The following is a 15833-nucleotide window of genomic DNA, read 5'->3' as shown; positions in this document are numbered from 1 at the left end:
GCTCAGCCGTCACCACACACAGAGCCAGACAGGGTCCAGTCACTTCGTGTTTACTAGTTCACATTTTCAGCAGACAGATCAAGGTGCAAACAGGGTTTATTTCACATTAATATATTAACTGGATTTTTTTGTGTGTGTCAAATAAATACGGAATTCTCTTTAAATAACCATCTCCTCACTTCATGGCCAGTCCAGAAGCAAATAAGAGCAATTTTAGTGCATCCAAGGGGCATATGCCAACCAGACATGAAGTTTAAAGGGAAGAGGGCAGGCTGAGTGGCTGGCGAGAGGTCGTGTCGGTGATAAGGCCAGGCCACAGGGGTCAGGTGCCTGGTCCCCAGCCCACCCAGAGCCCCCCAATGGACATGCATTCTGCAGTTCGAGTCGGAGAAGCCCCTTCTAGAGGGAAAACAGAAAAAGCCAAAGGAAACGAATTCCAGAAAACTAGCAGGGAAGTCGGGGGGGGGGGGGTGTCCCTCCCCAGCCGCAGCGGCCCTGCCCAGATGCCACCCGCCACCGGAAAGCTCCGAAGATCAAGAGCCCGTGGCAACAGGATGACCAACGACAATGACGGGCCAGGGAAGGGCAGGCAAGCGGAGCGGGGGCCGAGGCCGGCCGGGAACGGAATGTAGGCTGACAGTCAGTCGGTGGGAAGGGGGCCTTCCACCGCCAGGCTCAGGCGGGAGGGGATGGAATGTGAGCAGGGCCTGGGGGGGGCCCCGGGGGCCCTCGCCGCCGCACCCCCCCCCCGCCCCCCGCCGGCGGATAAGGTGGCTGCCAAAACGAGGGCGCTGGACTGTGGCGGAGGAGGTGGCCAGAGAGTCCCTCCGTGGGTAGACGCTGCTTAGAGCAGGACAGGAGCCAGGGGGCGCCCCCGCCCCGGGATGGGGAAAGGGAAGCCGGGAGCCTCCCGCATTGGGGGGCCCTTCCCCTCCCTCAAGGCTGCTTCCTGGTAACGTTTCTATTCAAACCCGGAGGAAGGACGAGGCCCTCCCCCACCCCCTCCCCAGACTCAGCCCCGAGGGGAGGGGAGGAGGGTGGGAGGGCCTACTGGGTCTTCTTATCTTCCGGGGGGTAGTAGGGGGGTGGCGGAGGCTGGTTCTGAGGAAGAAAGGAACGATCACGTTAGAAGGGTCGAAACAAGACGGGGTCCCTCCCACCCTTCGATCCCAGCAGAAGGGCTGCGGGGGTCCCTGCAGCCCGGGCCGCTCCCTCCCCGCCCCCTCACCGTGGGCATGTAGACGTTGTGAGGGTTGCCCGGGTTGTAATAGGCGCTGGCGGCTGCTTCCGCGGCCTTGGCTTCGGCTGTGAGAGCAGATGCTGGGATAAGCCCCCCCCGTCCTCCGCTGCCCCAGTAGCCCCGGCCCCCCAGCACTCGGGGGGCTGGTGCTGAGGAGCTAGTCCCATCAGTAAAATAGTGGTTAACGTTTCCCACGTGCTGCGCCATCCCGTCCGGTCCCTTTACACCCCCCTCCCCATCTGCTTGTCACCACAGACCCACCCGCTGAGAGTGGTGGCCGGTGCTGTGGTTGAGCCGGCTCTGTGCACAGGGAGACCCCCTGGGCCCCAGGGCACACAGCCAGCCAAGGGACGGGGCGGGGCTGGACTCTAGCTCTTCACCGCCAGGCCACCACGCTGCAGGTCCCCTGCCAGCCGCCCAGGGGCCTCACCTGCAGGAGTGGAGGGGACGTCGGGGCCGCTGACCGGAGGCTCCATGGGCCCGGGGTAGGGCGGTGGCGGGGGCTGCACGTATCCCATGGCCCCGTCCATCATGGGCGGTCCTGGGTAGAACTCTGCTCGGCAAGAGAGTGACAAGGACCCAGTGAGCAGCCCGGCCCTGGCTCCCTCGGCGGGCACCCTCCGGGCACCCTCCCGGGCCTCTCCAGCTTCTCCGTCCTGAGCAGGTCAAAGAGCCAGTCTCCCCTCTAGAAGCCCTGGCCGGGGTGGGCGTGGTTAGTGGCGGGTGGGGGGGCGGGGCGGGCAGGGAAGGACTCACTCACCGGGTGGGGGCGGTGGGTAGGGGTAGCCAGGAGGGCAGGGGTACAGTCCATTGGCGACTGGCGGGGGGAAGACATAGGCCCCGCTGGGCATGTAAGAGTAACCATAGGCTCCGTTGGGGGCTTCACCTCGGGAGGCTACAGTACAAGGGGAGAGAGACGTGAGTGTCGCCTGTCTCGGGGGCTGCGGGGAGGGCGGCCCACCGCCTGCCGCGGGGAGCTGCGGGTCCTGGGGACGTGCACGGCAGACACACCTTACCCCAGCCCACTCTGCTCCCACCATGTCTGAGCTGGCCTTGGTCGGGGGCGAGGTGAGGGGTCAGGATGGGGAGAGAGGTCAGAGGGGGGTGGAGGAGGTGCAGGAAGGTGGAGAGAGGGAAGCAGGGAGGCTCAGAAGGGGTAAAGAATGGAGCTGGGGAGGCTGGCGTCGGGGGAGGGGAGGGCCTGGCTGCCTGATGGTAGCCTAACGCCTGGCCTTTTGTTTGTTTCTATGAAGCCACGGTAAACATCCTTTGAGTCCGAAAAGCTTTCTCAAAACGTCCTACACCTGCTCCAGGCAGGGGAAACCCAGCCTTTGAGGTGCAGGAGGGTGACGCCAACTAGAGGCTTCCTTCCCAACTCCTGGCCCTGGGCAGCCAGGGCCCAGAGACTCATCTCCCGACTGCTTCAAAAACAAAACAGAAAGTAAACAAACCCAAATGAACAAACCACCACCCACATCCAACGCGTCCTTGGCCCCTATATCCTGGAGGCTTGATACCTTGCGATGCCACCTGGAGCATCCGCTGTCCAAACTCGATGGCACCCCCTGACATGAAGGTCAACTTGTAGGACGCAGAGCCTTCCCAGCCACCTGGGGAGGGAACAGCGCATCACAGCTCAGGAGCAGCAGCTACGTTAGGGTTAGGTCGGAAGAGGTGGCTGTTCCATTCGCCCTCTCCAGGCCCCGACCCCGCTCTGCAGGCCTGCAGGGAAGGGCCAGCCCGCCTCCTGCCCGCTTCCAGCACAGGCCCGCTTCACTGTCTGGAACTGGGGCTTCTCCTTCTCAGAACAAGCTCGCCCTCCCAGCCCCAGCCCTGTGAGCACATCTGCACGAGGGCCTCCCACCCCCAACAAAACGGCTTCCCAGGAGGAAAGGCACTCGGCAACAGCTGCCAAACGAGTTCAGAGCGCATCTCCAGTCCCAAGGGGGCCTGAGGACGGACCCCTGGCTCCTCCAGCCTGACTTCCGTCCCAGGGGGAACCATGTGCTCAGTGGCAGGGCTTGGGCCTGGCGGAGTGTGAGAGGGAAGGTGAGTTCAACGCAGGGGCCTCTGGGGTCTGCAAAGAGCCTGTCACCAGGCAGGGCCCCTCTGGGTGTCACACGGAGACAGCCGGCTCTGCCTGGCTCCAGGGAAGAGGCCCTTCCTAAGAACCTGATGCAGCTCCTTCTCATAACATCTGAACACACTCTGCAGGTCATGTAAGCATCTTCACTTGTCTGCAGTCATTTTGCTGACTTCTCACCCTGAAAAGGATCTGAGCTGTCATTTTTTTTTTTTCTGAGTTGTCATCTTTCATGTGTTTCCCAGCTCTCAGCACCCCCCCGCCCGCCCCCTCAACTGAACAGCTGGCAGCCCAAGGGTTGGTCCTGGAAGCAAGTCCAGAGTCAAGGCTAGGGCGATCAGGGTCCAAAGAGGACGTCCCCAGGCAGCAGTCAGAGGCGCCCAGAGCGCCTCTCTGGAAGCCCGGCCCATTCCCCGAGCCCCCTTGTCACCCACCTCCTGCTTCGGCCTTCACTGTTCCCTTGATGTAGTTGGCCCCAAACACAGGCTGCTTGATCTCACAGGCCTTCATCAGATAGAAGGGCATCATGAAGGACTGCATGGCGTCCTTCCCCTTGGACAGAAAGATGACCTGCAGGGAGAGAGGCCCGGCCATCACCAGCCGAACCACAGCCAGCTCAGCATCACTTCCTGTGGGTGACAAGTCCACCCCCAAGGAGGAGGCAGGCGGCCTGAGCCAGCGTCCGGCAGCCCCAGGGAGCTCTCTGCACCCAACGCTCTGGGAGAGCATTTTTTTTTGGGTGGCGGTAGCGGGGGCGGGGGGGGGGTTGGGTCTGCACCGGCGGCACACAGAGGTACCCAGGCTAGGGGTCAAATCGGAGCTACAGCTGCCAGCCTACACCACAGCTCACAGCAACGCTGGATCCTCAACCCACTGATCGAGGCCAGGGATCAAACCCACATCCTCATGGATACCAGTTGGGTCTGTTACTGCTGAGCCACAAGAGAAACTCCTGGGAGAGCACTTTTTAGAGTGGAAGGCCTCTCCTGGCTGGAGAGGCCAGATGTGTGAATTCACAAGAGAAGCGTGTGGCTCGCAGACATTACGTGTGAGGACAGGTGCTCCGGCAGTGCAGTGGTGAGGAGGCGGCAGACGTGGAGCCCAACGAAGGGCTGGCAAGGCCAGGCAGAGAGGCGGGGGCAGGGCAGGAAGGGCTGCTGGGAGCTGAGAAGAGCGACTGGCAGCAGGCATCAGGCCCGGGGGAAGGGGCTGTCTGAAGCTTCAGCAGACTCACTGCCCAAACAGCAGCAAGAGACTCCCAGCCCACGCCCAGAGAACCTTCTGCTTCATACCCAAAACCACACTCCCTGATTAAAGAGGCCAGCTTTTTCTTTTTTTTTTGCCACACCCAAGGCACTCTGAAGTTCCTGGGTCAGGAATTGAACTTGCACCACAGCAGCCACCCAAGCTACTTCAGTGACCACACAGGCTCCTTAACCCTCTGAGCCGGGAGGGAACTCCCGAAGGTGTCAACTTGAACCCCCAGAGCCAGGGCTCTGGGACCCTAGTCTCTCTTCCTGCAGCCACCCTCACGACTAACTCCTGGGTAGCTCCAGGCAGCGATGCTCTTCCACGCGTGTCCTTTCGTATTTCTCTAGAAGTCTCTCTGAGTCTGCCGGGGTAACTCTCTGGCAAGGCCCATTCTGCAGTCTGGCATTTCTCGCTCTGCAGGGCTCTGCCGGGCTCTCTGCCCAGTCCGGAGGCTGTGGCCCTGCTCCTGTATCCTATTTACCGTGCTTATCACTCGGATGTGCACGAAGGCCTCACGGCTACTCCTGCAAGACCCGAAAAAAACAGCCTCTCCCCCCAGGCCCAGGTCAGCCCAGCAGCTGCCTCCAGCTACAGATACTCTGCAGCAACAGCTCTGGAATTTGCCCAGATTCACTGGCCAGGGGTCAGCTCAGCTGCGCAAAGAGCCTGGGGGTTCCAGAGCCGGGCATATGTGACAGACACCCACGAACAGTCACCACGGTTCAGAGGCCACGAGACTCCCAAGGCTGAGGCTGACCTCACAGTGGCCTCCAGGGGCCACGAGCCGCCAAACCAACCACCTCGCTGTGCAACTTACCCGGTACGGGGTAAGGTAGACGGTGCCTTTCTTGGTGCCTTTGAAGGCCTCGGGCACATTCCTCATGTCACTGAAGGTCAGCTCTACATGGTCACAGGACGTGAGAATGCTGAGGAGAGAAGCGGAAAGGCCCCGATGAGAAAGGCTGGAGTCCCGCTCCGTCACCCCCAGGGCCTGGACCCTCCCGGTGAGCAGGTGCCGACCAGGAGTTGCCAGCACGTTGTCTGTTTCAGCCGCTGCGAGGAAACGACAATCGCAGCGTGGAAGAGAGGAGCGAGCTGGGGCTCTACAGACTCTCCCCAAACCCCACGCACACAGCCTCTAAGTGCCCAGAGCAGACAAGAGTGGCAGGGATCCGGAGACGCCGTAATCCCTCAAGTCAGGTCAGATTATCTGGGTTAGCACTTTGCTTTTCTTCTAGGTCCTTAGCATAGGCGTTCCGGTTTGGGTGTGTTTTCTAAGCCTGCCACAGAAACATTTGAAGACATGACTCTGGCCATTAGCAAAGGGCGCGCGTCAGGGTTCCTTTAAGCCTAGGGGTGCATGGAGTTCCCACTGTGGCTCAGCGGTAACGAACCCAACTAGTATCCATAGGGACGTAGGTTCAAGCCCTGGCCTTGCTCAGTGGGTTAAGGATCCGGTGTTGCCATGAGCTGTGGTGTAGGTCGCAGACACGGCTCGGATCCTGTGTTGCTATGGCTCTGGCGTAGGCCGGCAGCTATAGCTCCGATTTGACCCCTAGCCTGGGAACCTCCATACGCCAAAGATGCGGCCCTGAAAAGACAAAAAAAACCCAAAAAACCCTGGGGTTCATAAGCTGGGTCTGCAGGGCTGTCAGTCCATAAGCCCTGGAGATGACGGTGTACCTGCATTTTTGGGGGGGACTCTGTAATTTTTGCCACTCTCAAAGGGGTTCATGACTTGAAGAGTATGGTTTACCCTTTTACACATCAAATTTTATTTATTTATTTATTTTTTTTTTTGTCTTTTTGCCTTTTCTAGGGCAGCTCCCACGGCATATGGAGGTTCCCAGGCTAGGGGTCTAATCGGAGCTGTAGCCACTGGCCTACGCCAGAGCCACAGCAACGCAGGATCCCCAACCCACTAAGCAAGGCCAGGAATTGAGCCCACAACCTCATGGTTCCTAGTCGGATTCGTTAACCACTGAGCCACGACAGGAACTCCTACACATCAAATTTTAAATGCTGCATGTATAGTTCAATTACTGTTTCCACAATTCCTTTTTCTTTTTTCTGGGAAATGAAGCATCCTCTAAAACAAGGCACACCATTATTTAGCAGCACTGAGTCCTATGCCAGGGAGGAGGCCCAGCGGGATAAATACATTGTCCCAGAAAAGTGTCACTGAGAGGGAAAGAAACAGTCCCGGGAGAGGTTCCCAAGGAGCATGAAAAGGGTTTGTCCAGGCCTGGGACTGGCTCACACACAGAGAGGCTACACACCAGGAGCAATGTGCGGTTTCTCTGATTTCAAGACAATGAGGTTCAAGTTCATACGGCTCCGTGTGTCTTCGTTCCCCTCCCAGATGACACAGCTTCCTTCACAGGGGAGAGGTGAGTGGGGAAAAGGACTGGAACCAGAAAAGAGCAGCAGAGCTCAGAGAAAAGAGGTCATTGCCAGGAAGAGTCCGGACCTGGCAGACCCTGGGCAGGTGAGATGGAGGAAAAGTCAGTATTCTGAGGTCTGGGGCTCCCTAGGAACCTCCTCTGACTCATCAAGCTTTCCAAGGCGACAGCTCTGGGTTGGGTACTGCCTTAGCCAGCTAATAGGCTCTGGTCCCACCAAACCTCGTCTGGGGGCTCAGATTCCTCTGCTCCTTCAAGAGGCGCTTTAGGGTCAGCCTAGCTCAACCAGAGCTGGCTGGTCTCATTCTCAATGCCGTCCAAGGAGAGAGAAAACTGACTGCGGATGGATAGGAAGAACCTTGATGTTGGAAGACCTCTCTCTGGGGAGTGATCCAAGCCAACAGGAAATCAGTAACCTGTCTGTCTGTCTGCAAAGACAGAGCTTTACAGAAAATGTTTTCGACATATGACAAATATTAATTACGTAATTTCACTTCTGGGCCTCGGTTTCCTATCTGGAAACTGAGCAGTTCCGGAATATACCGGAAGGCTACATACTGACAGTTAAGCCTACTGACTCTGGAATCAAGACTCCTCTCCTGGTACTTTCAGCTCTGTGATTTCAGGCAAGTTACTTAACCTCTCCGTGCCTCACTATCTCGGCATGTAAAATGCGTAGAGTAATAGCATCTGCCGAACAGGGCTCATGTACTTAAGCAGGTAAAAGAGGCGCCATCTCTGACTCATAGTAGCATAGTAAATACCCACGAAATGGTAATTATTTTTGCCAAAGGCTCTCCCCATTTCTTAAAGTCACCTACTCTGGGAAAAGGGCTCAAGAACTACCCGCAGGCCCCATGTGTCTCTCCGTACCCGGTCCCCGTCCAGCCGCCCCACCCTCACCCCACAGCTGATCGCTACACCCCCGGCGGCTCCCTCACGACCCACCCACCTTCCTCCACCCCGCCCCCAGCCGTTACCCCCCATCCCCCCGTCAGGTCCCGTCTTCACGGGTTTACTTCCCACCGTCGACCGCCCAGCGCCTACACCCTCCACAACCGCCCTGCGGTTCTCCAGGGTCCTTGCGCAGTGTTTTCACCTCTCGGTGTTGTTGACGATCACTCCGCCGCCCTCCGAGTGATTCTTGTTGAGCGCCATGGTCTCTCGGAAAAGGGTCCCGAGACTCGACTCGAAACGCAGTGCGCTTGCGCCCTTCTTTGGCCCCGCCCCTAGTGGCGTCGTTCGTATTAGAGTCAGCCAATCACAGCTCTTGCGCGGAGGTTGGCCCTACCACCTGATCCCGGCCATCACGTGCTAATAGTTTACTCCCGCTCCCCCTCCCCGCTAGTTTCGCCTGCATCACAAACAAGTTCGAGACTACAATTCCCAGAAAGCACTGCTCGCCCAACCTCGACCTCTCCCTAGGCTAGTGGACGGACGCATGCTGGAACTTGTAGTCTCACAGACTCTAGGCGTGGATTGACTCCACTAATTGCATAACTCATCAGCTTGCGCACTTCCCACCCTCTTCCACCCAGTCGACCAAAGGACTGAAATAAACAGTTGCGCGAGTCACAGAGGAGTTAGTCATAAAGGCCCTGGACGTGAAGGCTGCTGTGTGCAGCGGTGACCGTTTACTGGGGCACCTTCTTTCAGCCCACGAATGTTTATTTTCTTATTTTTATTTTTTTAGGGCCGCACCTGCGGCATATGGAGGTTCCCAGGCTAGGGGTCCAAGTGGAGCTGTAGCTGATGGCCTACGCCACAGCTCACAGCAACAACAGAGCCCCACCCACTGAGCGAGGCAGGGGATCGAACCTGCCTCTTCATGGACACTAGTTCGGCTTGTCAACCACTGAGGCATGATGGGAACTCCCCACAAACGTTTAGGGAACGCTTTCTACATGACTTTGTCCCTCCTTCCCCCGCAGCCCAACCCACTTAAGTAACCGCTGAGATATATAGATGAGTGCAGGACCCAGTCTTTGTTCCAGGATGTGATGGGCTGGCTGACTGGCAGAAGGGAATCCGGAAAAACTGCCTTCTCTTCCAGGAAATCAAAGCCACACCCTCCGAGGTGGGCGGTGAGACTCACCGCGCTGGGAGAGGAACCTGGGTCCAGCGGCCACACCTCACCGCCGCCTCCACCACAGCTGGCCTCGCGGTGGCGCTGCTCCCTCTAGAATGTTCAGGCTTTGCAATTGGGCTCCCCCAGCATTTTCCAGGCCAGAAGATTTAAACCAGAATTCAAAGTAACTGAATGGATCTGGGCACAATGCAAGACGGGGAGCTTACAAAATAGGGCTGACTCATCGTGACCCAGCACTACTACCCCCTCGGGGGGGGCGGGGGGGGGAGCCCCTGTGGTTGTGTAAACTCCCCCACCTCTGAGGTGAATCTTTGTGGGAAATGTGGGAGGGGGGTGTCCCCACCTGGCAGTGCTGGTGCATCTTTAATCTTAAGTGATCAGAGTTGGATTTTAAGCAGACAGCTGATTTCCTGACAGATAGTGTCCCACGGTGGGATCCACCTGCCTAATTTTCCTTTTGAGTCAGATTCCCTAGGTGAAGGATGAAAAACTAGAAAATATTATGAAACAGGGACCAGCCCCTGGAGGTCTTGTGCAAAACCAAGTTGGACCTTGCAGAATACGTGCAAGGAAGAAGTGCATCATGGACATGATAAAATCTGCCCTGAAAGGTTAGGTTAATTTCTCTACATGCAATCTTAGCAGTGGTGGAAAAGAATGAAGTCAGGAGTTCCCTGGTGGTGCAGCAGACTGAGGATCAGGCATTGTCACTGCTGTGCCACAAGTTTGTCTTTTATTTTTTTCCTAGGGCCACACCCATGGCACATGGAGGTTCCCAGGCTAGGGGGTGAAGCCGGCCTACCTCACAGCTCACGGCAACGCCAGATTCTGAACCCGCTGAGCGAGGCCAGGGATGGAACCTGCAACCTCATGGTTCCTAGACGGAGTCCTTAACCACTGAACCACGATGGGCACTCCCCTGTGGTGCAGGTTTGATCCTTGCCCCAGGAGCTTCTCCATGCCACTGGGTAGGGCCAAAAAAAGAAAAGAATGAGGTCAAATTCTCTGTGCTGATATGGAAAGAGTGCTAAACGGAGTTCCCGTCATGGCGCAGTGGTTAATGAATCCGACTAGGAACCATGAGGTTCGATCCCTGGCCTCGCTCAGTGGGTTAAGGATCTGAAGTTGCTGTGAGCTGCGGGGTAGGATGCTATGGCTCTGGCGGAGGCCAGCAGCTGTAGCTCCAACTGGACCCCTAGCCTAGGAACCTCCATATGCTGTGGGTGCCACCCTAAAAAAACAAACGAAAAAAAGAGTGCTAAGGTTTGTCAGGACAGAGTGGTGAATACATATACTTCCACATCTAAGTCTAGATATTACATTTCTGGAAAGATCCACCAGACATTGTTTTTTTAGCATTATCCCATTGAGGCACAGCTCTGGGAATTAAGGTTGGCAGGCGACTCCTTGTGTATTGTATGCTCTTGTGTACTGTTTTGTTTACTGTGCATATTTTATTATTATTATTATTATTTTTGCTTTTTAGGGCCACACTTGAGGCATATGGAGGTTCCCAGGCTAGGGGTCGAATTGGAGCCATAGCCACTGGCCTACGCCAGAGCCACAGCAATGCGGGATCTGAGCCTCGTCTGCAACCTACACCACAGCTCACGGCAACGCCAGATCCTTAACCCAATGAGCAAGGCCAGGGATCAAACCTGCAACCTCATGGTTCCTAGTCAGATTTGTTAACCACTGCATCCCTACGGGAACTCCAATTTTTTTTTTTTTAAATAAAGGGAGTTCCCGTTGTGGCTCAGTGGTAACAAACCCAACTAGTATCCATGAGAACTTGGGTTCCATCCCTGGCTTTGCTCAGTGGGGTAAGGATCCAGCATGGCCGTGAGCTGTGGTGTAGGTCACAGACACGGCTCAGATCTGGCATTGCTGAGACTGTGGTGTAGGCCGGCAGCTGTAGCTCTGATTTGACCCCAGGTCTGGGGAACTTCCATATGCTGTGGGTGCGGCCCTAAAAAGCAAAGGAAAAAAAAAAAAAGGACTGTAAGAGGGAGGTTAGGGCAACAGTGCAGTTCCCAACCCTTTTGTGGAACCTTGTTGGTAGCAGAGGCAGAGACAGGTTTCATTTTTGTTTTTTTTTTTTAAATGTCCACACCCATGGCATATGGAAGTTCCCCAGGGCCAGGGACTGAATTTAAGCTGCCACCTATGCCACAGCTACGTCAATGCCCCTGGGCCAGGGATCGATGGAACCCACACCTCTGCAGTGACCCAAGCTGCTGCAGTCAGGTTCTTAACCCACCATGCCACAGTGGGAACTCCCAGAGGCAGGTTTTATGGGGCCTGAATCCTATCCAGTGTTGGAGGCCCTGTTTAAGAATTGTATAAAGGAGTTTCCGTTGTGGCGCAGTGGTTAACGAATCAGACTAGGAACCATGAGGTTGTGGGTTCGATCCCTGGCCTTACTTAGTGGGTTAAGGATCCAGCATTGCCGTGAGCTGTGGTGTAGGTCGTAGACACGGTTCGGATCCCGCATTGCTGTGGCCCTGGTGTAGGCCGGCAGCTACAGCTCCAATTCAACCCCTAGCCTGGGAACCTCCATATGCCTCGGGTGTGGCCCTAGAAAAGGCCAAAAAGACAAAAAAATAAAATAAATAAAGTGTAAAAATACACAATTATGAACACACAATGCTTCGGCCACACTGGGGCCTCCTGACAGGAAGGGACACGTGATGAATCGGAAGTCTGCCTGCAGCCAGATAGCTGGCTTAACTAATTCTGGCTTAAGTGTCTGACTTGTGCAAACCCTCTCTCAGCCTGTCTTTAAAAACCGTTCTCTCTGAAAGTCACAGGGGAGTTCTGGTCTTTTGAGCCCGGCTGGCCTGGACTCCTTGCAGGGCGCTCTCCTTAAAAGCTACGCTTTCCTTCACCACAACCAAGTGTCAGCGGATTGGCTCATTGCCAGGCAGGAGAGGGGACCCCACGATTGGTTCAGCACCACATCCATCCAGCGCCTGTGGCTGAAGCTCTCCCTTCCTCACAGTTCCACAGTCAGGTTATTAAAGGGTTACTGTCAGTGAAATTTAAGTCATTTTCACCTTCTTGGTATGGACAATAGTTTGGGGTGTTTTCTTTGTTTTTTTGTTTTGTTTTGTTTTTTGCTTCTCAGGGTTGTACCCGTGGCATCGGGAGGGGTTGAATCGGAGCTACAGCTGCCAGCCTATGCCACAGCCACGGCAATACAGGATTGGACATCTGGGACCTACCCCACTGCAGCTCGCAGCAACGCTGGATCCCCCACCCACTGATCAAGGCCAGGGATCAAACCTCCATCCTCATGGGTGCTAGTCGGATTTGTTTCTGCTGCACCACAATGGGAACTCCTGTTTGTTTTTTATGTTTTGTTTTGAATACCATTTTTTTTTTTTTGGTCTTTTTAGGGCTGCACCTACGGCACATGGAGTTTCCCAGGCTAGGGGTTGAATCAGAGCTGTAGCCACCAGCCTACGCCACAGCCACAGCAACACCAGATCCAAGCCACATCTGTGACCTACACCACAGCTCATGGCAACACCGGATCCTTAACCCACTGGGATTGAACCTGCAACCTCATGGTTCCTAGTTGGATTCGTTTCTGCTGCGCCACGACAGGAACTCCGTTAATATCACATCTTTGCTTCACTCTTTGTGTGCTAGGAGGCTCAAAGGGCTAACAGGCCTTTTTCCATCTCTAAACCGAAAGGGCAGGCAAAGCCTTCTTTTCCCCAGGGCGGGCTTATGGGCTCCCTAACAGTGGTTCTCAGCTCTGGCTGAACACAGAAGTTGCCAGATACTTTGAAAATACAAAGCTTTTGTCTGGAGCTGGGGCCGCAGGACGGAGGGGGCAGAATGGCTGGACTTGGAGAGGGAAGGGGTGCTTTCCAGAGACTGGAGCAGAGTTTAGCGGATCCTCCCCTGGTAGCCGCCTACCCCCCCACCCACCCTGCTCCCACAGGACAATCCTGAGAGGTGGCCTGTGGCCAATTGGAGGTGGGTGGGGAGGAGGGTGCCTGAATATCAAGAATGGGGGTTTGGGGGTCCAGCTATCTGAACAGAGAGAATTTAATACAAAGAATTCACAAAGGTGTAAAGCTAGGCATGTTGCTTTAAAATTCGGTTGCTAGGTAACCGAAGAGGTGAAAAAAATAATTCTAAGGTGTCCCAGAGGTGCCCGAACTTGGGCTGGGGGACCTAAGGGCAAAGTCAGGATAATGAAAACACAAAGGCTTGAAGGAAAAGCCCCTGGGAACAAAACCTCAGCTCTCTGAGTAGGGCACACGCTCGCGGGTGCTGGCGTCTCCGAAGGGGGCTGGAGGCAGCTGGTTCTGCAAAGGCTGGAAAAACTACAAGCTGCACTTAGCGGCCGCTAAGGACCCGCCGCTGCCCATGTGAAGAAGCCTTCCCCTAAGGATGGAACAGGCAGCAGCTGGGAAGCGGCCGCCCAGATCCTCCAGCCCTGCAGGCCCTCTAGCGCCCCCTGTTGGCCGAGCTGGGCAGGGAGCAGCAGGTGATGGAGAAATGCAGAGTCCCAGTATGGCAGAGCCCAGGTTAGACAGTGGGTGTTAGGAGTTAAATTGTGTCCCCACCCACCACTCCAATTCCTATGTTAAATTCCTACTCCCTAGTACCTCAAATCGTGACTTTTTTTGGGGCATGCGCACAGCCTGCAGATGTTCCCAGGCCAGGGATGGAACCTGCACCATAGCACTGACCCGAGCCACTGCAGTGATGAGGCTGGATCCTTTAATCGCTAAGCCACCCGGGGAAGTCCAGTGACCTTATTTGGAAGTAGGGCCCTGGCAGACATCATTAGTTAAGATGAGGTCATTCGGATGGGCTCTAACCCAATATGACTGGTGTCCTTTCAAAAAGGGGAAATTTGGACACAGACATGCACACAGGGAGAACACTGTGGGAAGACAAAGGAAGAGTTGCAAGGATTCCCAAACACGCTCCCACGCCCACCCCCACCCCAACTCACACCTGAGGTTGAATTCCTTACCCTCTTGGCGAAGGGCAGCTCCTAATCAAACTTCATGATTTAGGAAAAATACCAAAATTCACATTTCTTGTACCCGAGTGTAATATGGAGCAAATTCATGCTGGATACACCGTTTTGCTTTTGTTTTTACACAGCTGGTCATCATCTTTCAAATAAGCCAGTCAGAGAAAGGAAACTCTTGGTAACGCTCAACTTTCTGCCGTTTGCTGTTGGTTGGTAGGGCTTCAAAGATGGAGTGGCAGACGCCATGTCATGGGGCATGTCATTTTGGCCGTGGGTATTTCAGTAACACAAGTTTCTTGCTCCTCCTTCAGAAAGCTCAGCCAGGACTTGTCTGGGGCTGTTTCTGGTTGCTATGGAGATGAACTCCACCCAGCCTTTCCCACTCCAGACCTCCCTGCTCCCTTAAGTCCAATATCCCCAGGCACAGCTGCAAGGCATCCTCAGTGATTCCTGATGTAGGAGTGTTTATGCAAACCTCCTGATGTCCAGTTCCCCTTCTGTGTCTCCAAAAAAACCCCAGAAAGGAGTTCCCGTTGTGGATCAATGGTTAAAGAACCCGACGAGTATTCATGAGGACTCAGGTTCGATCCCTAGCCCCGCTCAGCGGGTTAAGATCCGGCGTTGCCATGAGCTGTGGTATAGGTCGCAGATGAGGCTCGGCTCCTTCATTGCTGTGGTTGTGGTGTAGACTGGTGGCTACAGCTCCTATTCAGCCCCTAGCCTGGGAACTTCCACATGCCACGGGTGTGGTCCTAAAAATCCCCCCCTGCCAAAAAAAATCCCAGAAAGACACAGCCATCACCTCTGAAGGTATCCCCACCTTGCACCAAGGAGCCACGCCTGGAGGGACCCCTATGCAGGAGGGACCCCTGTGCAGTGTCAGGAAGGGCTCTGGTGAATCCTGGCCCTTTCCTGCTATTTCTGGGTCTTCTTTCCCGGATTTGGGACAGGGAGGTGGGGGTCATGTCCTCTCCATCTCTCTAGAGAGAGGCAAGGTCTCTCTCATCCTCCTTTTCCCTCCTTAAACCCATTTCTCATTTAAATTATACCGTGATTTTAAACTTGTAAATCTAGGAGTTCCCGATGTGGCACAGCGGAAACGAATCCAACTAGGAACCATGAGGTTGCGGGTTCGATCCCTGGCCTCACTCAGTGGGTTAAGGATCTGAAGTTGCTGTGAGCTGCGGGGTAGGATGCTATGGCTCTGGCGGAGGCCAGCAGCTGTAGCTCCAACTGGACCCCTAGCCTAGGAACCTCCATATGCTGTGGGTGCCACCCTAAAAAAACAAACGAAAAAAAGAGTGCTAAGGTTTGTCAGGACAGAGTGGTGAATACATATACTTCCACATCTAAGTCTAGATATTACATTTCTGGAAAGATCCACCAGACATTGTTTTTTTAGCATTATCCCATTGAGGCACAGCTCTGGGAATTAAGGTTGGCAGGCGACTCCTTGTGTATTGTATGCTCTTGTGTACTGTTTTGTTTACTGTGCATATTTTATTATTATTATTATTATTTTTGCTTTTTAGGGCCACACTTGAGGCATATGGAGGTTCCCAGGCTAGGGGTCGAATTGGAGCCATAGCCACTGGCCTACGCCAGAGCCACAGCAATGCGGGATCTGAGCCTCGTCTGCAACCTACACCACAGCTCACGGCAACGCCAGATCCTTAACCCAATGAGCAAGGCCAGGGATCAAACCTGCAACCTCATGGTTCCTAGTCAGATTTGTTAACCACTGCATCCCTACGGGAACTCCAATT

The 15833-nt window shown here is 55.1% G+C and overlaps 1 protein-coding gene across 4 annotated transcripts; it reads right to left on the bottom strand.

The window, feature by feature from the left end:
* Positions 1–34: 34 nt before the first annotated feature.
* Positions 35–8167, bottom strand: WBP2 (WW domain binding protein 2). Of its 4 annotated transcripts, none has more exons than XM_084983797.1 (8): positions 8003–8167; positions 5392–5500; positions 3758–3893; positions 2758–2850; positions 2001–2135; positions 1671–1793; positions 1229–1305; positions 35–1101 (listed from the first exon to the last, which is right to left on the bottom strand). In XM_084983797.1, the coding sequence occupies exons 2-8, from the start codon at positions 5455–5457 to the stop codon at positions 1048–1050; spliced, it is 684 nt and encodes a 227-aa protein (XP_084839923.1). In that variant the 5' UTR covers positions 5458–5500; positions 8003–8167; the 3' UTR covers positions 35–1047. The 4 variants fall into 4 exon arrangements, with proteins under 4 accessions (XP_084839923.1, XP_003131239.3, XP_084839924.1 ...); XM_003131191.6 differs by having other exon boundaries at positions 8076–8167; XM_084983798.1 differs by lacking the exon at positions 8003–8167 and adding an exon at positions 6854–7054.
* Positions 8168–15833: the final 7666 nt, after the last annotated feature.

Source organism: Sus scrofa, chromosome 12 (genome assembly GCF_054392235.1).
Source record: "Sus scrofa isolate SSC_HxYL_T2T_F1_AM1 chromosome 12, Sscrofa_HxYL_maternal_Yorkshire_Landrace_v2.0, whole genome shotgun sequence".
In the NCBI taxonomy this organism is placed as follows: Eukaryota; Metazoa; Chordata; class Mammalia; order Artiodactyla; family Suidae; genus Sus; species Sus scrofa.
Note: the sequence above shows the minus strand (reverse complement) of the source record. Positions and strands in the feature narration are given on the sequence as shown.

Excerpts from the sequence above, each read along its gene's own strand:
- WBP2 (XM_003131191.6), bottom strand. The coding sequence starts at position 8,134 with ATGGCGCTCAACAAGAATCACTCGGAGGGCGGCGGAGTGATCGTCAAC. Across the intron at positions 5,501-8,075 it reads ATCGTCAACAACACCGAGAG|CATTCTCACGTCCTGTGACC; the intron begins GTGAAAACACTG and ends TTCTCTCCTCAG. Across the intron at positions 2,851-3,757 it reads AGTGAAGGCCGAAGCAGGAG|GTGGCTGGGAAGGCTCTGCG; the intron begins GTGGGTGACAAG and ends TTCCCTCCCCAG.